Here is a 27,799-nt window from a genome sequence, read left to right on the forward strand (position 1 = left end):
GCGGTTTTCTGATGTCAATGTTGTGAACAGAGTGCCCCATGGTGGAGGTGGGGTTATGGTATGGGCAGGCCTAATCTACGGACAACGAATACGATTGCATTTTATTGATGGCAATTTGAACGTACACAGATGTTGTGACGAGATCCTGAGGCCCATTGTCGTGCCAGTCATCTGCCGCCATCACCTCATGTTTCATTATGATAATACACAGCCCCATGTTGCAAGGATCTGTACACAACTCCTGGAAGCGGAAAATGTCCCATTTCTTCCATGGCCTGCATACCCTCCAGACATGTCACCCATTGAGCATGTTTGTGATGCTCTAGATCAATGTGTATGACAGCATGTTCCAGTTCCCACCAATATTCAGCAACTTCACACAGCCATTGAAGAGGAGTGGGACAACATTCCACAGGCCACAAGCAACAGCCTGATCAACTTCATGCGAAGTAGATGTGTTGCGCTGCATGAGGCAAATGGTGGTCACACCAGATACGGACTGTTTTCTGAATCCATGCCCCTGCAATTTTTTTAAAGGTATCTGTGACCAATAGATGCATATCTGTATTCCCAGTCATGTGAAATCCATAGATTAGGCCAAATGTATTTATTTCAGTTGACTGATTTCATTATATGAACAGTAACTCAGTAAAATCTTTGAAATTGCATGCTGCATTTATATTTTTGTTCAGTGTACTTCATACCTGGGTGATCCCTCATTTCCTGTGGTCATACACACACACTCACACTCACACACACACACACTCACACACACACACACTCACACACACACACGTGCACACACACACATTGGAGAGGTTTAAAACAAATGTTATGCAAAGCTGCCATCTAGACAAAGGGTGGCTACTTTGAAGAATCTCAAATATAAAATATTGTTTGATTTGTTTAACACTTTTTTGGATACACAATGATTTCATATGTGTTATTTCATAGGTTTGATATCTTCACTATTATTCTACAATGTAGAAAATAGTCAAAATAAATAAATACCCTTGAACGAGTAGGTGTGTTCAAACTTTTGACTGGTGCTGCATATTCAGACACCGAGACTCGAAATTGAGCTCAGGTGCATCCTGGTTCAATTGATCATCCTTAAGATGTTTCTACAACTTGATTGGAGTCCACCTGTGGTAAATTCAATTGATTGGACATGATTTGGAAAGGCACACACCTGTCTATATAAGGTCCCACATTTGACAGGGCATGTCAGAGAAAAATTCAAGCCGTGAGGTTGTAGCACTTGTCCGTAGAGCTCAGAGGCAGGATTGTTTTGAGGCACAGATCTGGGGAAGGGCACCAAATAATTTCTGCATCATTGAAGGTCCCCAAGAACACAGTGGCCTCCATCATTCTTAAATGGAATAAGTTTAGAACCTCCAAGACTCCTCCTAGAGCTGTCTGCCTGGCCAATCTAAGCAATCGGGGAGAAGGGCATTGGTCAGGGAGGTGACCAAGAACCCAATAGTCACTCTGACAGAGCTCCAGAGTTCCTCTGTGGAGATGGGAGAACCTTCCAGAAGGATAACCATCTCTGCAGCACTTCACCTATGAGGCCTTTATGGTAGAGTGGCCAGACGGAAGCCACTCCTCAGTAAAAGGCACATGCCATCCCGCTTGGTGTTTGCCAAAAGTCACCTAAAGGAATGAAAAACAATATTTTCCGGTCTGATGAAACCAGGATTGAACTCTTTGGCCTGAATGCCAAGCTTCACATCTGGAAGCAACCTGGCGCCATCCTTACGGTGAAGCATGGTGGTGGCAGCATTATGCTGTGGGGATGTTTTTCAGTGGCAGGGACTGGGAGACTTAGTCAGGATCAAGGGAAAGATGAACGGAGCAAAGTCCAGAGATTCTTGATGAAAACCTGCTTCAGAGCGCTCAGGACCTCCGACTGTGGCGAAGGTTCACCTTCCAGCATGACAACGAACCTAAGCACACCACCAAGACAATGCAGGAGAACATAAGTATTCACCAATGGCGGTCAGTGCTGTTTAAGATGGGAGAGGACTATGTTTTTTTCATGAGCATGGCCTTTTTTTCTATTAAAGCATATTGGATGACTCATTAATTTTCCATTCACAGCGATGCAGTAGGTTTAGGCTACTATATGATAGTCTAATTTTCCCTATACCCATCATGAGGTTGCTACAACCTAGCCTATGAATGAGAGTTTACAACGTAGGAGCACACAGGTCGAGAGACAAATTTGAGGGACAGACAGTGACACATGGACAGACAGTGACTTTCAATACTGCCTTGCACACTTTCGCCTGCATCTAGCTGATATAGGGGGTAATCATTGTTGCAAACAAGAGGTTCTATTGGACATTTGCTTACTTTTAATTCATGTTTTTCAACAGAATCTGCAGAATTCATACACCCCTGAACACTTTCATAGCAGCCACGTTGTATTCCTTCTATGCACTCTCCTGCTCTCACCTTGTACCTTCGCTTGTGGACTTCAATGCACAACACATCAGCTGTATGTGACTAGTCAAAAAAAACATAACAAGCCAAACCGCTACACACAGCCTACACCGTTGTCCCAATATTAGCTAAAGTAACGTCATAGTTCTATTAGCTATGCTGACTAACGCATTAGTAAACCTGCTACAATCATGCAGTAACATTAATGTACAGTCAGTTAGCAGTTACACCAGTGAGCCCCCGTGGCAATAAATTCATAAAACAAAAAGCTTACCTTGACTTGGAAGAGTTTCAGTGTTGTGTTTGATAGTCATAGCCAGCTAGCTAACAATGCATTCCTCTGTTTGAGCAGGGTGTTTCAGTAGGGTATTAAACTAGCTAGCTAATTTGCTAGTTAAGTAAGTGAAACTGAAAAAAAGGACACTATATTTCTCTCTTACTTCTCCTTCGTTTTGTAAGTAATTAATTTGTTCAAAACTGTTAAATTATTGTCTTTCTCTCTCTTTGAGTAAGCTACTCACCACATTTTATACACTGCAGTGCTAGCTAGCTTTCTGTAGTTTATGCTTTCAGTACTAGATTAATTCTCTGATCCTTTGATTGGGTGGACAACATGTCAGTTCATGCTGCAAGAGCTCTGATAGCCTGAGGATGTCCTCCAGAAGTTGTCGTAATTACTGTGTAAGTCTATGTAAGGGGGCGAGAACCATGAGCCTCCTAGGTTTTGTATTGAAGTCAATGTACCCAGAGGAGGATGGAAGCTAGCGAGGCGCACTGTAGGCCTGATGCGTGGTGCTGGCACTGGTGGTACTGGGCCGAGAACACGCACAGGAAGCCTGGTGCGGGGAGCTGCCACCGGAGGGCTGGTGCGTGGAGGTGGTACTGGGTAGACCGGACCGTGCAGGCGCACTGGAGCTCTTGAGCACCGAGCCTGCCCAACCTTACCTGGTTGAATGCTCTCGGTCGCCCTGCCAGTGCGGCGAGGTGGAATAGCCCGCACTGGGCTATGCAGGCGAACCGGAGACACCGAGCGCAAGGCTGGTGCCATGTAAGCCGGCCCAAGGAGACGCACTGGAGACCAGATGCGTAGAGCCGGCTTCATGGCACTTGGCTCGATGCTCACTCTAGCCCGGCCGATACGCGGAGCTGGAATGTACCGCACCGGGCTATGCACCCGCACTGGAGACACCGTGCGCACCACAGCATAACACGGTGCCTGCCCGGTCTCTCTAGCCCCCCGGTAAGCACAGGGAGTTTGCGCAGGTCTCCTACCTGGCGTAGCCATACTCCGTGTGAGCCCCCCCCCCAATACATTTTTGGGGCTGACTCCCGGGCTTCCTTGCCAACCGTGTTCCCTCGTATCGCCGGCTCCTCTCTCCGGCTGCCTCTGCTCTCCTAAGTGCCTCCTCCTGTTCCCATGGGAGGCGATCTCTTCCAGCCAGTATCTCCTCCCAAGTGTAACAACCCTTGCCGTCCAAAATGTCCTACCATGTCCATTCCTCTTTACGCTGCTCCTGCTGCCTTTCACCACGCCGCTTGGTCCTGTTGTGGTGGGTGATTCTGTAACGGTTTTCTTTGGGTGAAAGGCAGAGTCAGACCAAAGTGCAGCGTGGCTCTTGCGATCCATGTTTAATGAAACAAAAATAAACACGAATCAAATACAAAACAATAAACGTAACACGAAAACCGAAACAGCCTAATACTGGTGCAAAGTAACACAGACAGGAACAAGGACAATCACCCACAAACACACAGTGAAACCCAGGCTACCTAAATATGGTTCCCAATCAGAGACAATGACTAACACCTGCCTCTGATTGAGAACCATATCAGGCCAAACATAGAAATAGACAAACCAGACACACAACATAGAATGCCCACCCAGCTCACGTCCTGACCAACACTAAAACAAGGAAAACACACACGAACGATGGAAGAACGTGGCAGTATGGCAGATCCTGGCTGAATAGCGGATCCAGGCTGACTGGCGGATCTGGAAGATCCTGGCTGACTGGCAGCTCCTTGCAGACTGGCAGCTCCTTGCAGACTGGCAGCTCCTTGCAGACTGGCAGCTCCATGCAGACTGGCAGCTCCATGCAGAATGGCAGCTCTATGCAGACTGGCAGCTCTATACAGACTGGAGACTCCGGCAGCGCTGTAGAGACGGAAGGCTCTGGCAGCGCTAAACAGGCGGGAGACTCCGGCAGCGCTGGAGAGGAGGAAGGCTCTGGCAGCGCTGGACAGGCGAGGCGCACTGTAGGCCTGATGCGTGGTGCTGGCACTGGTGGTACTGGGCCGAGAACACGCACAGGAAGCCTGGTGCGGGGAGCTGCCACCGGAGGGCTGGTGCGTGGAGGTGGTACTGGGTAGACCGGACCGTGCAGGCGCACTGGAGCTCTTGAGCACCGAGCCTGCCCAACCTTACCAGGTTGAATGCTCTCGGTCGCCCTGCCAGTGCGGCGAGGTGGAATAGCCCGCACTGGGCTATGCAGGCGAACCGGAGACACAGAGCGCAAGGCTGGTGCCATGTAAGCCGGCCCAAGGAGACGCACTAGAGACCAGATGCGTAGAGCCGGCTTCATGGCACTTGGCTCGATGCTCACTCTAGCCCGGCCGATACGCGGAGCTGGAATGTACCGCACCGGGCTATGCACCCGCACTGGAGACACCGTGCGCACCACAGCATAACACGGTACCTGCCCGGTCTCTCTAGCCCCCCGGTAAGCACAGGGAGTTTGCGCAGGTCTCCTACCTGGCGTAGCCATACTCCCTGTGAGCCACCCCCCAATACATTTTTGGGGCTGACTCCCGGGCTTCCTTGCCAACCGTTTTCCTTTGTATCGCCGGCTCCTCTCTCCGGCTGCCTCTGCTCTCCTAAGTGCCTCCAACTACACCATGGTGCTACCCTACAGAATGCTGTTGAGTCTACTGTAGACCTTTTTTGACAAATAGTGTGTTTTAATCAATTGTTTGGTGACTTGATTATATTCAGTATAGGGTTGTCTAAAAAGTATAACTTGTTTAATGTTTTACAGTTTAAAACTTATTATGGCTTAGATCCCGCTAACGGGATCGATATGTCAACAACCAGTGAAAGTGCAGGGCACCAAATTCAAAACAACAGAAATCTCATAATTAAAATTCCTCAAACATACAAGTATTTTACACCATTTTAAAGATAAACTTGTTGTTAATCCCACCACAGTGTCTGATTTCAAAAAGGCTTTACGACGAAAGCACACCAAACGATTATGTTAGGTCAGTACCGAGTCACAGAAAAACACAGCCATTTTTCCAGCCAAAGAGAGGAGTCACAAAAAGCAGAAATAGAGATAAAATTCATCACTATCCTTTGATGACCTTCATTAGATGATACTCATAGGACTTCATGTTACACAATACATGTATTTTTTGTTAGATAAAGTTCATATTTATATCCAAAAATCTCAGTTTACATTGGCACGTTACGTTCAGTAATGTTTAACTTCCAAAACATCCGGTGATTTTGCAGAGCCACATCAATTTACAGAAATACTCATCATAAATGTTGATGAAAATACAAGTGTTATGCATGTAACTTTAGATAAACATCTCCTTAATGCAACCGCTGTGTCAGATTTCAAAAAAGTTTTACCAAAAAGCACACCATGCAATAATCTGTGTACGGTGCTCAGACAACAAAACAAGCCGTACACATATCCGCCATGTTGTGGAGTCAACAGAAGTCAGAAATAGCATTATAAATATTCACTTACCTTTGATGATCATCAGAATGCACTCCCAGAAATCCCAGTTCCACAATAAATGTTTGATTTGTTCAATAAAGTCCATAATTTATGTCCAAATACCTCCTTTTTGTTCGCGCCTTGAGTTCACTAATCCAAATTCACGACGAGCAGACCAGACAAAAAGTCCAAAAATTCCATTACAGTTCGTAGAAACTTGTCAAACGAAGTATAGAATCAATCTTTAGGATGTTTTTAACATAAATCTTCAATAATGTTTCAACCGGAGAATTCCTTTGTCTTTAGAAATGCGATGGAACGCAGCTACCTCTCACGGGAGCGCGCCTGAATGAGCTCATGGCACTCTGCCAGACACTTGACTCAATCAGCTCTCATTCCCCGCTCCTTCACAGTAGAAGCCTTAAACAAGGTTCTGAAGACTGTTGACATCTAGTGGAAGCCTTAGGAAGTGCAATATGATCCCATAGACACTGTATATTTGATAGGCAATGACTTGAAAAACTACAAACCTCAGATTTCCCACTTCCTGGTTGGATTTTTCTCTCAGGTTTTTGCCTGCCATATGAGTTATGTCATACTCACAGACATCATTCAAGCAATTTTAGAAACTTCAGAATGTTTTCCATCCAAATCTACTAATGATATGCATATATTAGCTTCTGGGCCTGAGTAGCAGGCAGTTTACTCTGGGCACCTTATTCATCCAAGCTACTCAATACTGCCCCCAGCAATAAGAAGTTACATTTTTATGAAATTCACTGAAGAGGATGATGCTCCCCTTCCTCCTCTGAAGAGCCTCCACTGGTATTCACACCCTTCAGTCAATGCATGTTAGAATCACCTTTTGCAGAGATTACAGCAACACTGAGTACCACTCTTCATATTTTCAAGCATGTTGGTGGCTGCATTATGTTAGGGAAATCTGGTTCAGTCTGCTTTCCTACAGACACTGGGAGACAATTGTACCTTTTAAGCAGGACAATAACCTAAACCACCAAGATGACATTGAATGTTCCTGAGGGGCCTAGTTACAGTTTTGTAAATGGCTGTCTTTTAATGATCAACAACCAACTTGACAGAGCGTGAAGAATTTTAAAATCAATGTTGTGTAAATATTGTACAATCCAGGTGTGCAAAGCTCTTAGAGATGTACCCAGAAAAACTTACCGTGTTGTGTCGGATTTGCCTCAAACATAACGCTTTGTATTTAGGAGATAAAGTTAATTTCTTTGGCACATTTTTTTTGCAGTTTTACTTTAGTGTCTTATTGTAAACAGGATGCACATTTTGGAATAGTTTTGTTATGTACAAGCTTACTTCTTTTCTCTCTGTGATTGAGGTTAGTATTGTGGAGTAACTGTAATGTTGTAGATTCGTTCTCAGTTTTCTCTTATCACAGCCATTAAACTCTGTAACTGTTTTAAAGTCATCATTAGCCTAATGGTGAAATCCCTGCACAGTTTTGTTCCTCTCCAGCAACTGAGTTAGGAAGGGTGCTTGTATCGTTGTAGTGACTGGGTGTATTGACCCATGAGATGACTGTAGATTTTTGCTAAAAACAGAAATAATTGTGTTGTAGATTCGTTCTCAGTTTTCTCTTATCACAGCCATTAAACTCTGTAACTGTTTTAAAGTCATCATTAGCCTAATGGTGAAATCCCTGCACAGTTTTGTTCCTCTCCAGCAACTGAGTTAGGAAGGGTGCTTGTATCGTTGTAGTGACTGGGTGTATTGACCCATGAGATGACTGTAGATTTTTGCTAAAAACAGAAATAATTCTAAAAAACAAACTGGCTTTATTTACAAATTAGTAACAATGTCTCACCCCATGTTCAAGAATGGCCTTTTTCTCGCTCATTTTACGTTATTTGAAACTAAATCATCTCCAAAATATTTTATTATTATTCATTTAGAATGATATAAAAGCCTGTTGGATATTCTCACAGATATATTATTAACCCTGTTATTAGCAGGACAATATATATTGGTCCTGCCTCCTGAGTTGAGCACAATGGGACTGCCTTGCAGTTCTCCAGCTGTATCAACTGAAAGCGCATGAGGTTCAAGGCACGAGGGCAGGGGGCATGGGATGGGCCGCAGAGCCGTGCACAGATGACCGAGCTAGCCCATGGGGAAGGGAGGAGGAGGAAGGGGGTGGGGTGGACCCCCACCCCGCCACACTGGCAACACTTTAAGGGGCATTGCACTAATAATGGCGCTAACTAGGGAAATATTCCCGCTGTGTCACGAGATACTAGGAGTGGTGGGTGGAATCAGGCGCAGAGAGCAGGGTTCAGTAGAGTGTCAATTTATTCTCCGGCGCACAAACGGTCACGCCAACACACAGGGCGCATACAATTAACCAGCCCAAAACACAGGACCAAAATAGTCCGGAGAATACATGCACGAAAAACCACCATACAACAGAATAACAAAAACAATCCCGCACAAAACAAGGGCGGGACAACCTACTATATATAAGGACGCTAATTAAACTAAAATGCACACAGGTGAAACTAATAAGACAAAACCAACAGACAAACGAAAAAGGGATCGGTAATGGCTAGTAGGACGGTGACGACGACCGCCGAGCACCGCCCGAACAGGCAGGGGAGCCAACTTCGGCGAAAGTCGTGACACGCTGCTCTGTTCTTAGTGCCAGTTCTTAGTGCCCCCCCTGGCGCGCGGCCCCCGCAGCGCGCCGCCACCGGCCTCGAGGACGACCCGGAGGACGAGGTGCCGGGCGATCCGGGTGGAGGCGGTGAAAATCTCTCAGGAGAGAAGGGTCCAAAATGTCCCCCACCGGATCCCAGCATCTCTCCTCCGGACCGTACCCCTCCCAGTCCACGAGGTACTGTAGGCCCCCCACCCGGCGTCTCGAATCCAGAATGCCCCGAACCGTGTATGCCGGGGACCCCTCGATGTCCAGATGGGGCGGAGGGAAGTCAAAGACCTCACCTTCTTGCAGGGGACCAGCCACCACCGGCCTGAGGAGAGACACATGAAACGAGGGGTTAATACGGTAATACCTAGGAAGTTGTAACCTCGTTTATTCTCCTCAGGACTTTGAACGGCCCCACACACTGCGGCCCCAGCTTCCGACAGGGAAGGCGGAGGGGCAGGTTTCGGGTCGAGAGCCAGACCCTGTCCCCCGGTGCAAACACGGGGGCCTCACTGCGTTGCTGGTCAGCGCTCCTCTTCTGCCGTTCTCCCGCTAACCTTAGCGAATCCTGAACGGCTTTCCAGGTGTCCTTGGAGCGCTGTACCCATTCCTCCACCGCAGGAGCCTCGGTCTGGCTCTGATGCCATGGGGCCAGGACCGGCTGGTAACCTAACACACACTCAAAAGGGGACAAGTTAGTTGAGAAGTGACGTAGGGAGTTCTGAGCGAGTTCAGCCCAAGGAACATACCGTACCCACTCACCAGGCCGGTCCCGGCAATAGAACCGCAGAAACCTGCCCACATCCTGGTTTACGCGCTCCACCTGCCCATTACTCTCGGGGTGAAAACCTGAGGTTAAGCTGACCGAGACCCCCAGTCTCTCCATAAACGCCCTCAACACTCTGGACGTGAATTGGGGACCCCGATCAGAAACGATGTCCTCAGGCACCCCATAGTGCCGGAAGACATGGGTAAACAAGGCCTCCGCAGTCTGCAGGCCGTAGGGAGACCGTGAAACGGGATGAGACGACAGGACTTAGAAAACCGATCCACAACGACCAGGATCGTAGTACTTCCCTGGGACGGGGGAAGGTCGGTAAGAAAGTCCACCGATAAGTGGGTCCACGGCCGTTGTGGAACGGGGAGGGGTTGTAACTTCCCTCTAGGCAGGTGCCGAGGAGCCTTGCTCTGAGCACACACTGAGCAGGAGGAGACATAAAATCTCACGTCTTTAGCCAGCGTGGGCCACCAGTATCTCCCTCTAAGACTCCGCACTGTCGTCTCGATGCCAGGATGACCCGAGGAGGGGAGAGTATGAGCCCACCGGATCAGCTTATCCCGGACCCCCTCGGCACGCACTGAGTCCCCACTGGACAGTTAGGGGGGGGCGGCTCTAACCGTGAGGCCTCCTCTATCTCCGCGTCCACCGGGTTGTGTTGAGCTAGCCAGGGAATTCACCAACACCACTGGAAACGCAGGTGAATCTATAAGGAACAGACTAATCTGCTCCTTATGATCCCCCTGCGTTTCCATGTCCAGCGGCACCGTAGCCTCCCTAACTACTCCTGACCCTAATGGTCGGCTATCTAAGGAATGCACGGGGAAAGGTAGGTCTAACGACACCAGGGGAATCCCTAGCCTTAACGCGAGCCCACGATCCATGAAATTCCCAGCTGCGCCTGAATCGACTAGCGCCTTATGCTGTAGAGAGGGGAAAAAGCCAGGGAAAGAAGTCAACACATACATTTGACCGACAGGAAGCTCTGGGTGAGTCTGGTGCTTACTCACCTGGGGTGATCGAGTAGTGCTCCGCCTGCCCTCCCGACTCCCAGACGAGTTCCTCCAGCACCGGTCGGCCGTGTGCCCTCGTCGACCACAACTGGTGCAGGAGTACACTCCTCCTCCGGTCCCCCTCGAAGCCGCCCCTCCTAATTCCATAGGGATAGGGGCAGGAGGGCTGGGAAGTGGAAACGACAGGACCTGATCCGAACGCCCGCGGGCAGCCAGCAGGTTGTCGAGACGGATAGCCAAGTCAATGAGTTCATCCAATGTGAAGGTGGTGTCCCGACATGCCAGCTCCCTGCGGACGTCCTCCCTGAGACTGCATCGGAAATGATCTATCAAGGCCCTGTCGTTCCACCTTGCTCCTGCGGCCAAGGTCCTGAACTCCAGGGCAAAGTTCTGTACGCTCCTCGTCTCCTGACGCAGGTGGAACAGCCGTTCACCTGCCGCCCGACCCTCTGGTGGATGGTCAAACACAGCTCGGAATCGGCGGGTGAACTCTGGGTAATTATCCCTCGCCGAGTCCGGGCCATTCCACACTGCGTTGGCCCACTCGAGGGCTCGCCCAGTCAAACAGGAGACGAGGGCGCTCACGCTCTCCTCACCGGAGGGAGCAGGACGCACGGTAGCCAGGTACAGTTCCAGTTGGAGAAGGAAACCCTGGCACCCAGCCGCCGTTCCGTCATACTCCCGTGGGAGCGTCAGCCGAAGAGCCCCGGAGACAGATGTGGTTGCAGGAACAGGAGGTGCTGAAGGAGGGGGTGCTGGAGATGAGGTGGGAAGGCCACTCCTCTCCTCCATCGATGGGAGAGGAGACGCGGTTGCTCCTGCTGATTCCATTATTCAGGTGCGGGATTCTGTCACGAGATACTAGGAGTGGTGGGTGGAATCAGGCGCAGAGAGCAGGATTCAGTAGAGTGTAAATTTATTCTCCGGCGCACAAATGGTCACGCCAACACACAGGGAGCATACAATTAACCAGCCCAAAACACAGGACCAAAATAGTCCGGAGAATACATGCACGAAAAACCACCATACAACAGAGTAACAAAAACAATCCCGCACAAAACAAGGGCGGGACAACCTACTATATATAAGGACGCTAATTAAACTAAAATACACACAGGTGAAACTAATAAGACAAAACCAACAGACAAACGAAAAAGGGCGAACAAACGAGCACCGCCCGAACAGGCAGGGGAGCCAACTTCGGCGGAAGTCGTGACACGCTGCTCTGTTCTTAGTGCCAGTCTGCAGGTTCAAACTAAAACAATGCAACTAATAACAGCATATTTATGCTTTCATTATATGATACAAATTCTCTTTCAAAATGCCCACATTTATTTAGTTATGGATCAATAACAAAGTACTATGGGAATACATTTGGCTGAATTACAGAAATATCCTCCAATCCTCTATATGTAGTTTGTGGCGGAGAGTCACGTCATATTTTTCGATGTACTGTAGGCCTACCATAGGTGACATGAGACTCACTAGTCTTGAGTAATGTCCTGTTAAAAGTGGTGTAGGTGTTATTTATTTAAAGAGCATATTGAAGTTAGAAGCAATAGAATTTGAAGTAAAAGGCTGCAACTATTTTATCAACGTTTCACGCTGCTCTGAGACAAGCATGTCTTGATAAATCAATGAGATTTTTATTTTCACTGAATCTCTGTTTGGGTTAGACTAGAAATCGAAAATTAGGTTGTTGAAATATTAGGCTGTTAGTGTAACCTTTATTTAACTAGGCAACACAGTTAAGAACTAATTCTTATTTACAAGGACACCCTACTCCTTCCTCCCCGTCAGTGAATTGAACCGTGGTTTTTTGTTTTCCTTGGAATCGAAACACCATAATATTAATCAAATGAATCCCAAACTCTGAAAGTAATTGGAAAGGTCGATACAAATGATTGGTGACATTGTGGTTACAATAAAGAATGTAAACAGAATGTAAAAAATATGCTGTGTTTTTATTTACAGTGGGTGATGGACAGCTGGTGGCATTTTGAACACTTGAAGCCCGATTAAGCAGGACAATAGACTCTTTATAGCCCAGCTACTGTAGGTGTGAACATCCCCCTACCTACAATGTATTCCATGCTCTGAAGTGTTATATTTCTAACTCAAAACAGCAGTACAGTATTTATTAATCAACATCTTTATGCTTTCATTAATAAAATAATGATAAAAATACTCTTTCAAAATGCTGATAATTATTTAATTATGGATCCATTATGAATTACTATGGGAATAAATATCACTGCATTACAGAAATATTGGAACAAAGTTGTCTAATGAAGGTAAACAAATTGTTGCTTACTGGAAAATACTCTTTGAAACACAAGGTCACGTTGTAGAGCGCCATTATGGCTATTAGCAGGGCTATATTTTGGCCTTCATGGGCATCACACAATTGGTCCAGTGTTTCTCTCCCTCTTAAAACAGAACTAAATGTTTTCTAGCATCTTGTCCTGACAAAATATCCCGTTTACTACGGGATCGTTTTTTTTCTCCAAAAATGAAAATACTGCCCCCTAGTCACAACCTGTTGGGGCTAGGGGGGCACAAGGAGTACCCTAAAGGGAACACCAACTCCAATTCAGCTGAAAAAAATATTATTTAGAAATATTTAACTTTCGCACATTAACAAGTCCAATACAGCAAATGAAAGATAAACATCTTGTTAATCTACCCATCGTGTCCGATTTTTAAAATGTTTTACAGCGAAAACACAACATATATTTATGTTAAATGACCCTCAAATTCAAGAACACACACAGCGATTTTTCACAGTCACAAAAGCATAAATATAGATAAAATGAATCACTAACCTTTGATTTTCTCCATCAGATGACACTCATTGGACATCATGTTATACATGTATTGTGTGTTTTGTTCGATAATGTGCATATATATATTTTTTTTAAATATTTTATATATATATATATATATATATATATATATATATATATATATATACAGTGCCTTGCGAAAGTATTCGGCCCCCTTGAACTTTGCGACCTTTTGCCACATTTCAGGCTTCAAACATAAAGATATAAAACTGTATTTTTTTGTGAAGAATCAACAACAAGTGGGACACAATCATGAAGTGGAACGACATTTATTGGATATTTCAAACTTTTTTAACAAATCAAAAACGGAAAAATTGGGCGTGCAAAATTATTCAGCCCCTTTACTTTCAGTGCAGCAAACTCTCTCCAGAAGTTCAGTGAGGATCTCTGAATGGTCCAATGTTGACCTAAATGACTAATGATGATAAATACAATCCACCTGTGTGTAATCAAGTCTCCATATAAATGCACCTGCACTGTGATAGTCTCAGAGGTCCGTTAAAAGCGCAGAGAGCATCATGAAGAACAAGGAACACACCAGGCAGGTCCGAGATACTGTTGTGAAGAAGTTTAAAGCCGGATTTGGATACAAAAAGATTTCCCAAGCTTTAAACATCCCAAGGAGCACTGTGCAAGCGATAATATTGAAATGGAAGGAGTATCAGACCACTGCAAATCTACCAAGACCTGGCCGTCCCTCTAAACTTTCAGCTCATACAAGGAGAAGACTGATCAGAGATGCAGCCAAGAGGCCCATGATCACTCTGGATGAACTGCAGAGATCTACAGCTAAGGTGGGAGACTCTGTCCATAGGACAACAATCAGTCGTATATTGCACAAATCTGGCCTTTATGGAAGAGTGGCAAGAAGAAAGCCATTTCTTAAAGATATCCATAAAAAGTGTCGTTTAAAGTTTGCCACAAGCCACCTGGGAGACACACCAAACATGTGGAAGAAGGTGCTCTGGTCAGATGAAACCAAAATTGAACTTTTTGGCAACAATGCAAAACGTTATGTTTGGCGTAAAAACAACACAGCTGAACACACCATCCCCACTGTCAAACATGGTGGTGGCAGCATCATGGTTTGGGCCTGCTTTTCTTCAGCAGGGACAGGGAAGATGGTTAAAATTGATGGGAAGATGGATGGAGCCAAATACAGGACCATTCTGGAAGAAAACCTGATGGAGTCTGCAAAAGACCTGAGACTGGGACGGAGATTTGTCTTCCAACAAGACAATGATCCAAAACATAAAGCAAAATCTACAATGGAATGGTTCAAAAATAAACATATCCAGGTGTTAGAATGGCCAAGTCAAAGTCCAGACCTGAATCCAATCGAGAATCTGTGGAAAGAACTGAAAACTGCTGTTCACAAATGCTCTCCATCCAACCTCACTGAGCTCGAGCTGTTTTGCAAGGAGGAAAGTGAAAAAATGTCAGTCTCTCGATGTGCAAAACTGATAGAGACATACCCCAAGCGACTTACAGCTGTAATCGCAGCAAAAGGTGGCGCTACAAAGTATTAACTTAAGGGGGCTGAATAATTTTGCACGCCCAATTTTTCAGTTTTTGATTTGTTAAAAAAGTTTGAAATATCCAATAAATGTCGTTCCACTTCATGATTGTGTCCCACTTGTTGTTGATTCTTCACAAAAAAATACAGTTTTATATCTTGATGATTGAAATGTGGCAAAAGGTCGCAAAGTTCAAGGGGGCCAAATACTTTCGCAAGGCACTGTATATATATATATATATATATATAAAAATCTCAGTTTAAATTGCCGTGTTACGTGCAGTAATGTTTTGATTCCAAAACATCTGGTGATTTTGCAGAAATACTCACAATAAACATTGATAAAAGATGCAAGTGTTATTCACAGAATTAAAGATAAACGTAGCCTTTATGCAACCGCTGTGTCAGATTTCAAAAAAACTTTACGGAAAAAGAATAATCTCAGAACGGCGCTCAGAACCCAAAGAAATAGCGGCCATTTTGGCGTCAACAGAAGCTACAAAAAACACTATAAATATTCACTTACCTTTGAATATCTTCATCAGAAGGCAGTGCAAGGAGTCCTAGTTCCACAATAAATTGTTGTTTTGTTCCATAATGTCCATTACTAGTGTCCAATTAGCTGCATTTGCTACCACTTTCAGCTCACGTGCCCAAAAGCTGACGCTGGTCCAGGCGAACTCGAACGAAAACTTCAAAAATATATTTTCCAGGTCGAATAAACTGGTCAAACTAAGTAGAGAATCAATCTTCAGGATGTTATTTTCATATATATCCAATAACGTTCCAACCGGAGCATGCGTTTTCATCTGCAGCCAAATGGAACGATGGTGATATCAACAGACAAATGCGCAACAGGGAAATTGCATTCTGCCAGTACAGAGACTCATTCCCCTCCCATTCGGTCAAAGTTCACACCAGAGGCTCCATTCCACGTTCTACTGAGTGAGGACATCTAGTGGAAGGCGTAGGAAGTGCTAACAGATCCATATCTTGTTTGGAAGTGAAGAGGCGATGACTTAAAATTGGAAGATTGCCTGCCCTATGAGTTCTGTTATACTCACAGACATAATTCAAACAGTTTTAGAAACTTCAGAGTGTTTTCTATCCTATAGTAATAATAATATGCATATATTGGCAATCTAGGACAGAGTAGGATGCAGTTCACTATGGGCACGCAATTCATCCAAAGTGAAAATACTGCCTTCTATCCCTAACAAGTTCCAACCCCTCTGACTCAGAGAGGTGCGGGGAGCTGCCATAATCGGCATCCATGTCTTCAGCGCTTCCCGAGCTGGCAAGGCAGTTAAAAACATCCACGTCTTTAACTGTCTTTGCTCAGAACGACAGATTTTTTACTTGTCAGGTTGGGATTCGATCCAGCAACCTTTCGGTTACTGGCTCGAACCACTAGGCTAGGTGGTGTCATTGTTATAACAGTAACGTTATATTATTCTATTATATAATATTTATAATATGGCTTGTGTATTGAAAAAAACTATGAATATAAATAAAAGATGTCAAAAAAAAAAAAGCGTATTTCTCTCAAATGTTGTGCACACATTTGTTTACCTCCCTGTTAGTGAACATTTCTCCTTTGCCAAGATAATCCATCCACCTGACAGGTGTGGCATATCAAGATTCTGATTAAACAGCATGATCATTACACAAGTGCACCTTGTGCCTGGGACAATAGTGGGCTAATCTAAAATGTGCAGTTTTCTCATACAACCCAATGCCACAGATGTTTCAAGTTTTGAAGGAGCATGCAATTGGCATGCTGACTAAAGGAATATCCACCAAAGCTGTTGCCAGATAGAGAAATGAGCATTCAGTTATCATAAGCCACCTCCAACGTTGTTTTAAAATATTTGGCAGTAGGTCCAACCGGCCTAACAACCGCCGACCACGTGCATGGCGTCGTGTGGGTGAGCAGCTTGCTTATGTCAATGTTGTGAACAGAGTTTTTTAAGATATCTGTGACCAACAGATGCATATCTGTATTTCCAGTCATGTAAAATCCATAGATTAGGGCCTAATGCATTTATTTCAATTGACTGATTTCCTTGTATGAACTGTAACTCAGTAAAAAACAACAACAATTGAACTGTGCGCTTATATTTTTGTTAAGTATAGAATAATAATTAATCATTGTGATCTTCCAAGACATTAATTAAGCTTTTATCTAAACTTTACTGAACAAGCACCATTGTGAGAACTGGCATAGTGCGTCCGTGTACTGAACAAACAATTGAAGCACACCTAGCCTACTCTTTTGCCTGTACAAAATTTGGTGATGCCAACAAATGGCCAACAAAACATTTCTGGTTGGTCTCAAGGAATGTAAAACCGTTAAGAAAGGAGACTTTCAAAACGGTATTGAGTTAAGAAGCAGCAAAACAGGCTACATTGGTTCCTTCTTTAAAAGTTGCAGCGAATTGCGGTGCAGCTTGCATGGTGCCGCAGAAATCTATGGCACGTTATTTAAGTGTGAACCACTGGTACCGTTAATGCTAGTTAGTGCTAGTTTGACCACCAGAGGGCATCTTTGAGAAGCATTTGGTAGCCTTCAATAATGGCTGTACTAGAGATTGCAGGCACGCGCGAGATCGGGGTTCAATTCCCCGACGGGGAGGAAGGAGTAGGATGTCCTTGTAAATAAGAATTTGTTCTTAACTGATTCCATATGTGTTATTTCATACTTGTGATGTCTTCACTTTTATTCTTCAATGTAGAAAATAGCAAAAATAAAGAAAAACCCTGGAATGAGTAGGTGTGTCCAAATCTTTGACTGGTACTTGCTTAATTAATTTGATTAATATTATGGCGTTTTTATTCCAAGGAAAATGAAAAACCCTCTGGGTTTCCGTTAGGATGGAATGGAAAATATGTCACTGTCCAACGTGATGGTCGGGAGTACAGTACTGGTCTATTTAGCTAAAGAATCCAGTGTCCTGCGGGAGAACGGGGTTCAATTCACCAACTGGGAGGAAGGAGTAGGGTGTCCTTGTAAATAAGTATTTTTCCTTAACTGACTTGCCTAGTTAAATAAAGGCTACACTAACAGCATAACATTTCAACACTCTAATTTTCAAATTCTAGTCTAACTAATACCCAAACGGAGATTCAGTGAAAATAAAAATCTCATTGATTTATCAAAACCAGTCCCCATGCTTGTCTCAGAGCAGCATGAAACGGTGCTAAAATAGTTGTAGGCTTTTGCTTCAAATCCTACTGCTTCCAACTTCAATATGCCATTTTTTTAAATAACACCTACACCACTTTTAACAGCACATTACTCAACACTAGTGAAACTCATGTCACCTACGGTAGGCCTACAGTATATCAAAAAACATGACGTGACTCTCCGCCAATAATTACATATAGAGGATTCTAAATTAAAAATGCATTTTGCACTGCGGGAGCCCCCATCCACAAAGTATCAAAATACAGAGAGGTGTTGGGGTAAAGGTATATTGTCCTACAAACAGCCCATAATGGGCTATTATTATACTGTACATGGGGTCCAGGTCAGGATAACCAAAACATTCCTTTATTAAATGCGGAAGACACATTTAAGTTGTGCAGCTGACTAGGTATCCCCCTTTACCTATACGATTTTAGGATGGTAGCTGAATAGTAAAAAAACATCTCATCGGCCAAAACTCAACAGTGTGTCCCTAGGCAGAATGTTCTTTGATTGAAACAAAATACAGGAAGGCTATATAGTTTGTGAACCATCTACTCTAATTTTCTCACAAAACAGTAATTCAAGAAGATCTACTGTAAATGCATATTCCCATGAAACTAATTGAGTTCAAATTATTGGCTGCAGCTTGGACATTTCACTGGTAATGCTCAAAGAATTGTCATCCACAATTGAATAATAATGCCATGGCCTATTTTGAACGACTACTAAAAATCGAAACAATTCTTGAGACAATATGTGTGGGGATAGGCAGACATTGCAATTGGAGGATGCATTCTATGCATATTCTATAATGATATTCACTAGTCTACATACTGTATGTCGATACAAGCGTTGAGAAATAATGACGTCATTCCTCTTCGGCACCTACAAAATGTGCACTACACCATGAGCTGTAGGGAGATTTGTGTGTGTGTGTTGGGGTAAAATAAATAAATAATGTAGGCTACACTGTCCCACTAATGTCCCGCAAAATCATCCTGTTGTCCAGCATTTTGGTATTTTAAATGTGGTCACCCTACCTGCATTTTGCCAGTTGTGTGGTATAAAACAAATATTCTGCTCATGTCTTCTATCATGTAAATGACATCGAATTGCATGACATTTTTTATGTGGAAATCCTAAAAACATGTCTGCTCAACTGTATTCCACTATCCCTCCCCCCCAGCACCCCCAACTCTAAACATCTTCCCCCTTGTCTGGACCTGATTCATTTATTAATCAATTATTGTGAGACTAGAGATGTGCCACTCTGATCTACAGTAATTGGAGAGACTTAAATATCACAACTTGGTAAACAAAGACATCAGTTACAGGAGCTACAGTTCCCTGCATTTGGCATCTATCTACCCACTGAAGACATGCCATACCTAATTATCTAAACTTTATAGTCCCTGGCTGTTTGATGTGTTGAAATATAAGTTTTGTTAACTTTTCCACGGACCCTACAGCACCATAATGAGCAGAATGTGGTTGGTAGTTTTGCGCTGGGCTAAGTAGAGTGATTGTCATCCTCTCTCAACTGTAGAGAGACCATCTGTGTGTTCCTGTATGGTGGATCAGAATCAATGAATATTCATGCCTTTCTCTCATTGCATTAGATCAGTGCACACGCAGCAAGAGAATTGGGACATGTTGTCAGAGACCTAAACATTCTTTTGTTAACTACCGTAAATAGATTCTCTGGATGCAGTAACAATATAATGTGTTTGTAAATTATTTGGATGCATTAAGAAAACGGCTCTGTGGATGAGCAGCGAGCATCGATTTTCCCTGTATGGTATTTACTTTGAAAAGCATTTTTCAAGTGAATATACTGGAAGTGGCCACACCCTTTTCTCTTCAAATTTTGTGATTTTTGCTGCACCTCTTTTTCTCATGTTGGTTGAAGCGTTAGGTGACTCCTCTCCTAGTATAATAATACTAGGGCAAAGAGTGCAACCTATTGTGTGCAATGTTGGCTTAATTCTTTAACTAATAGGATTTATCATTCAGGTCTCAGAGGAACAATGTGAAAAGAGCCCAGTTGATTTGCTGCCATTTTGCTCATGTATGAAAGGGTCACTTATATTTGACTTTGCCTAAATCTTGCATATCCTTAGGGCTGGGGTGAGGTGTCTAAGAAATAAGAGACTTAAAAAGATCTCATATGCATTACATGTAACAATGCAGGCCTGAGAGTAGAGACCATGACATGGCTACAGGGAATCATTATGGTTTCACTTCTGTTGCGCCAACAAATATATTCTTTAAATCTCTTGGGAATGACAGACCATTTTGTAATGGCCACCTTAATTGTGGCATCATCCTGCCTTATGAAGTATAAATGAAAGCTGTTAAGAAGTAATGGCTCAGCGAGGATGGTTCAAGTGCTCTTGGTTGGATATGAGTTTGTATAGAGCTACATGGAGGAACTCTAGGGATCAGTAAGAGATCCTGTCTCGTGTAACAATAAATCTCCTTGTTAAGTGGCTAGTGTTGACGTTATGGTAATTGATACCAATGCAGTTAAGGTGCAATGTGACACATTTACAATGCTGGCTGCTTGGGTCAGATGTATTTTATGTACTCTGGTGGGCTGCTGCCACGCAGATGAGGGTCACCTATATGCCTCATGAATCCTTAAACAGCTGTTTCCTCTCTGCTCTGTGTGTGTGTGTGCTCGCACGGCCGTGGTTACACACTGTTATAGGTTTCCGTGTGTGGTTCAGGAGCGTGGCTTTCCCATTGTAGCTCACTGAACATCTGTTGTGTATAAAGAACAATGCCGTCAAGTGTAAACAGAATTTGCATATGCCTTCTATATATTTTACTCTGTTGTGCTTCTGTGAATGGTAATCATGTTTTCTGTAGAGGAACAGCGCGGTGGGAAAAGATTATAGAGTATGGAAATAAAATGTCTCCAAACAATGATCATAAAAATAAATGCTTTTATGAGTAATTAGGTATAGTGATTAGTGTTGTGTAATTTATTGTTGATTGTCTGCTCATAGCTCAAGGTTTCAACTGTGCATTCTGAGGGTTTATTATCAAATGCACAATATGGCAATTCAGTTAATCACCTTTGGGTGTTCCTTAGAATCTAACACCTAGAATTAGGTAATGAACATTAGAGCTGGGAATTGCCAGCGACATCACGATGCAAGACGTACCACAGTTGTCACGATTTTATATGTATTGCGATTTGATACTGTAATTTTATTGTGATTTGATGTTGCAAACATATTGCTTAACATACTGCTGCGGAGAGACAGGAGAGAGCATCAGAAAACAAGTTTTAATCAGTCATGGAAATAAGTGCTGAAAACATGTTGGCTCACGTTTTATAGCTATGAGAACAAGCTCACTATTTATCGCTAGGATAACAAGCTATAGGATGAAAAATACCAGAGTTTTTGTGCAGGTAGCGCCGACTAGCTCTAGCTAATGCTATCTACAGTGAAAAAAGAAGAGTAAAATATCCCAAAATTTGATTGCGATATGTAACTGTACAGTATAGGATTTTCCCCCCATTACTAATGAACATAGACAATTATGACATATCATACCATACAGGGCTTGCTAACAGTGACTGTCTTCTCTGTTCCAGGTGCGGAGGACGTGGTGGTGAGATGTCCCCTGAATCACATACAGTGCATAGGGACGAGGAAGTGCATTCACTTCAACAAGCTCTGCAACGGAGCCATAGACTGTGAGGATGGCTTCGATGAAGGAGTTCACTGTAGAGGTAAGAGCTGGTTGCATCTCATTCACGTCCAACACTGGTATTAGTGAAGCATGTGGTATAGTTATTTTTAGACAGCAGTATGTCTTTCAGCAATAATAAACTCTTATCTTATTACTATAATAGTGCATTAGACCAGTTTCCCTTTCTAGTGTGGTATGGTTTAATTTTGGTAGTGCAGCTGCTCTTTTATAATTTGCCCTCTCTAGTCAAACACTGTGAGCGTGCCAAGGTTACTTCCTATCACCCAGGTAGGTTGTCAGTAACAGAGCTGGTGATTGGCTGGACCAGCAGATCATTAGCGCCAAGTGTTGTGTTGTACACAGGTTGTTGTTGCTCACAACATTCTAAAGCCGCAACACCAAGCTGCTATAGACACCTGGCTTACTGGGATACTGACAAAGCCCACCCACCGGGCAGTGCTGATTAAGTACTCGTTAGCTGCAGTCAGCTTGGCCGGTACGGACAATACTGTGACCTTTTTTGACCTGGAAGACATACAAGTCACACTGTGTGTCGATTCAAGGTAATGATCTTGGCTTTTGATTCGAGGAAATGCTGAAAACAGTCAAAACACATCCCATTCACTGGGATGCCACTGGACATTTCATTGGCTGTTCTGTTCAATACAATGTTCTGCTCAGTCTGATGCATTGGCTTGGTGTGTTGGCGGAGAGTAAGACAAAGGAAAGGAATTGCATTAATATTGATCTCAAAGTGGTTGACATTGCAATAGAGCAACTGCGTAAGTGTATTTGTTTTCTTAAACCCTCTTAAAATATATGATTTTGAATGACTATTACCTCCCAAAGTGATTTCATACAGTATTTGTTGAGTGTGCAGTTTAACTGCTGTACTGTATATAGCCTATAGACAGCTACAGGGCTGTCATTGGCCTGTGAGATCTAAACTCCATGCAGGCCTTAATGCAATAGTGCATTCTAACCACGTCCTGTCAACCAGCATTTACCTAATCCATTCACTAAGAAGTTGTTTGAAGCCCTGTTAAGATTTTTTACGAACAAAAAAAATCTATCAATAATTGTAACAGTTGTACTGGCTCTTGTTTTAACTGTCATACTCCTCCTCAAGTTACTCATATCTGGCACCCTGCAGGGATTGACTGTGGAAGTATATCTGATTTGTGGCCCTTTTAGTGATTCCATGGGATGGAATATTACAAACGCATCTCATTTGGCTGGAGTGGGAGTGGCAGTGACCTGTTGGGCTCAGCTCAGGTTGGGACACATATGTTCTACTTCACCATTATGCACATAGAGAGCACTGAGAGCAGAGCAGGCTCGATAGGAGGTAAAACAAACGGAGGAGGAATTGAGGTCACTAAGAGAAGTTAGAGAGAGAACCAGCTGGTTCTATGACAACTTTTCCTGCTACCACCTCCTCCCTTTCTTCTCTTATGAATATACATGGCTAAATCCCAGGAGGGCATAATACCAAGGTACCCATATGGAAAAGCACTAAACCCTTCTCTCTCACCTTCAGAAAACGTGTTTATTTTTAATCACATACTCCACTCGGGGCAGTGCACGCTGGAACTCCTTCTCACAGGACTGCATGCCATGATGAACTTTTTCCACTGAGCCACCTGGCTCTGTTTGCTTAGTACGGTCTGTAAAGTAGCTTGAGGTAACTAACCTCCCTGAAGTCTACAGGTGCAGTGGCGGGAACATAGAACAAACTGGCAACTGTACTCATATACTGCACATACAGTATACACATACTGTAATCACCAGATCACCACAGCATACTTCACACACTTACAGTGGTTGCTCAACTAAAAGTTTTGAGATTATGCTGTGGGATTTAGAGATAATTTGTGGGCTATTACGGGCTTTTAGCAGGAAAAAAAGACTCTTGCCAACACCTCTCTGTATTTTAATACTTTGTGCAAGGCAATTGATCAGTATAAGAAAATGTGTGATTAGTAAGAATGTCTCACACCATGTTCAAGAATGGCCTTTTTCTCACTCACTTTAGGTAATTTGGAGAAATAAATTGTCTCCAAAATATTGTTATTTTATTATTATTATACAAGCCATAGAAAAATGGTTCCAATTTCAGTTTAATCCACCAGAAAAGACAAAGCAAAGAATACAACAAATATTGTAAATAAACTCAAATATACTAATTGATAATAAAAAAAACATTGTTGTCTGTACTAGATTTTCCGTTACTCCTGAAAGCCCTAATCTTCTCACTTAAATGAATAGAGATCCTGGTCATGGTGCTACAGTATGTTGTTATAGCATAATCAAATTGAGGACAATCGGCGATCTGCTGTATACTTATGGCCTATTGTAAGCTGAAAGTCACACCTTTCCAGTACTCCTCATCCCGTCCCAAACCCCAGCCTTAACACAGTTACCATTCAAAAACAAGCTGTTTATCTAAAAACAAATGACATTGCGAGCAAAGAGAACAGAGGAAATGAACATCGTTTTTATCAAGCCAGCTACTTTCTATGTTGCTACCCGTTCCAGGGTGTCATGACGTTGCCCTTTCTGGGTGTAGATTGTGCCCTCCCCCTCTCTCTCTCCTAACCCAGGTTTTATTACCTCAGATCATAAATACCAGGTAGAAACTGCCATGCAGTATTGAGGGAGAGAGTCTCAGAACAAAGAGCTTCTCTCGCCAAAACTCCTAATCCACAAAATGGGTGAACTGAACAATATTTATATTTTTGAGAATGTGGGAATGGTCCGTAGGTAATTAAAGAACATTCCTGTCAGTTGTTTTATTCTGTGAAATCAGGGAAGGACAGGAGAACTATATAACTGTACCTCTGTGTGTGTAAACTTCACAGTGATCAGATTTACATCTAGTTGTTGTATAAAATTAATGAGTAAAGATTAAACTATTTGTGAAATTATGTAATGTGATATTGGCCTTCTAAAAGAGATACTTGTTAAGATGTGAAGTTTTAACTAGTCAGTGGCCACCAAGATTGAACTCTTTGGCCTGAATGCCAAGTGTCACATCTGGAGGAAACCTTGCACCATCCTTACGGTGAAGCACGGTGGTGGCAGCATCATGCTGTGGGGATGTTTTTCAGCGTCAGGGACAGGAAGACTAGTCAGGATCGAGGGAAAGATTAATGGAGCAAAGTACAGAGAGATCCTCGATGAAAACCTGCTCCAGAGCACTCAGGACCTCAGACTGGAGCGAAGGTTCACCTTGCAATAGGACAACGACCCTAAGCACACAGCTAAAACCATGCAGGAGTGGCTTCAGGACAAGTCTCTGAATGTCCTTGAGTGGCCCAGCCAGAGCCCGGACTTGAACCCATTCGAACATCTCCGGAGAGACCTTAAAATAACAAAGGGAAACCCAGCAATGAGCTGCCCAGTGAGGCGAGCCTACCAGACAAACTAAATGCCTTCTATGCTCGCATTGAGGCAAGCAATGCTGAACCATGCATGAGAGCACCAGCTGTTCTGGATGACTGTGTGATCACGCTCTCTGTAGCCGATGAGAGTAAGACCTTTAAACAGGTTAAAATTCACAAGGCCGCAGGACCATATTGATTACCAAGACGCGTACTCAGAGCATGCGTTGACCATCAAGCAAGTGTTTTCTATCACATTTTCAACCTCCCTGACCCAGTCTGTAATACCCACATGTTTCAAGCAGACCACCATAGTCTCTGTCCCAGGAACACAAAGGTAACCTGTCCAAATAACTTTCGCCGCTTAACACTCAAATCTGTAGCCATGAAATGCTTTGAAAAGCTGGTCATGGCTCACATCAGCACCATCATGCCAGACACCCTGTACCCACTCCAATTCCCGTACCACACCAACAGATCCACAAATGAGGCAATGTCTATTGCACTCCACACTGCCCTTTCCCACCTGGACAAAAGAAACCCCTACGTGAGAGTGCTGTTCATTGACTACAACAATTACTAAGTTAAAGACCCTGGGATTTAACACCTCCCCCTGCAAATGGATACAGGACTTTCTGATGGGCTGACCCCAGGTGGTGAGGATAAGCAACAACACATCCGCCACGCTGACCCTCAACACGGGGGCCCCTCAGGGGTGAGTGCTTAGCCCCCTCCTGTACTCCCCATGACTGCGTGGCCACACACTACTCTAACACCATCATTAAGTTAATGACACAAAGGTACTAGGTCTGATCCTCAACAACGATGAGAGAGCCTACAGGGAGGAGGTCAGACCTGGCAACCTCTCCCTCAATGTCACTAAATGTATTTGTAAAGCCCCTTTTACATCAACAGATGTCACAAACTTCTTATACAGAAACCCAGCCTAAAACCCCAAACAGCAAGCAACGCAGATGTAGAAGCTTGGTATGGCAACTGCTCGACATCTGACTGCAAGATGCTACAGAGGGTAGTGTGTACGCCCAGTACATCACTGGGGCTGTGCTCCCTGTCATCCAGGACTTTTGGTGTCAGAGGAAGGCCCTAAACATCAAAGACTCCAGCCACCCAAGTCACAGTCTGCTCTCTCTGCTACCGCACTGCAAGCGGTACCGTAGAACCAAATCTGGGACCAAATGGCTCCTGAACAGCTTCTACCCCAAAGCCATAAGACTACTGAACAGTTAATTAAATGGCAATGCAGACTTGGTGCTACAGACTGTTCAACCTCTACCTACATGTACTGGTACTCCTTGTATATAGCCTCGATATAGTTATTTTATTGTGTTATTTAAAAAAAAAAATAATATTGTTAATTTCCTTACAGAATTGTTTGGAAATAAGCATTTCACGGGAAAGTCTACACTTGTTTTGTTTGGCGCGTGTGACATATACAATTTTATTTGACAGCCTTCCAGCTGATGGGGTTTTAGGCTGGGTTTCTGTATAAGCAATTTGTGACATCTGCTGATGTACAAAGAGCGTTATAAATACATTTGATTTGTTTTCATGGCAACTCAAGTTGCGCTGCATTTTTTCTGCCTCATGCACCAATTAATGTTGTTACTCCTATGACCAGAGAAAGTGAAATATTCCTCGATTTTAAACAAGTCACAAGCCACTAATAATAACAACGCAAGCCTATCGGAACACTTTGCTATACTCATTCATTGCAGTGGCAGTGCTGTATGTAGCATGAGTGGAAGTAGAGAGAACGTGCATTTTATGGATTATTCAAGTGTTGAACAAAGTGTTTACAGTGCTGAATAACAAATTAAACATGAACTTACTCATTAAAACAGCAGCTCTTTGCTGTATTCGTGGAGTCTCTCTCAAGTCAAGGTTTTAAAAGTTTTGAAATCGAACTGTATCTACTTTGCTGTGTGTTCGAGGTTTCTTTATACAGTCAATGGCTCGAGGAAACTATGCAGACATTATTGGTTCTGAAGAAATTTAAATAATTGTGATGTTAAGGTACAGTAAGCTTGTAGTACTGTACAAAGCAAATGAGAGAGGCATACCATACAGACTGATGAGAGCTCTAATAATTACCACTGAACCTGAACAGATTTCATTGGACGTCCAATGTTCTCCTGAACCAGTCACATTTATGGAAACATCCTGAATGGTCTCTTGTTACAGAAATACAACTGCAATAATAAGACTCCAGATGCCTTAAAACATTACAGTGATGAGGTGTAGCTGCCTGATGCCTTAAACACTGCACTGTTTTGACAGCGCATCTCTGTTTGATCCACAGAATATGGACCTCTCTCTGGAGTGTGGGGGTAAACTGTGCTTTTATCCTAAAAGAAACACTACGCTGCTGATTTCTCATGTCAAACTGCCATCTGTCAAAATCTGTCTGTCTGTCTGCACTGCTCAGCCTTGTTAGATAAATGTTGAAATGTTCAGTCACTTTCTAATACATTTCATAACATTCCCCTATCCT

The 27,799-nt window shown here is 43.6% G+C and overlaps 1 protein-coding gene across 1 annotated transcript in view; it reads left to right on the top strand.

Annotated features, from left to right (window-relative positions):
• Positions 1-27,799, top strand: part of LOC139401164 (low-density lipoprotein receptor-related protein 1B-like) — a 430,219-nt gene that overhangs the window by 136,285 nt on the left and 266,135 nt on the right. Inside the window, exon 3 of the mRNA XM_071145604.1 lies at positions 21,807-21,944. Within this exon, the coding sequence (XP_071001705.1) occupies positions 21,807-21,944 (138 nt within the window). The remainder of the gene's footprint in view (positions 1-21,806; positions 21,945-27,799) is intronic.

Source organism: Oncorhynchus clarkii, chromosome 3, assembly GCF_045791955.1.
Source record: "Oncorhynchus clarkii lewisi isolate Uvic-CL-2024 chromosome 3, UVic_Ocla_1.0, whole genome shotgun sequence".
NCBI lineage: Eukaryota > Metazoa > Chordata > Actinopteri > Salmoniformes > Salmonidae > Oncorhynchus > Oncorhynchus clarkii.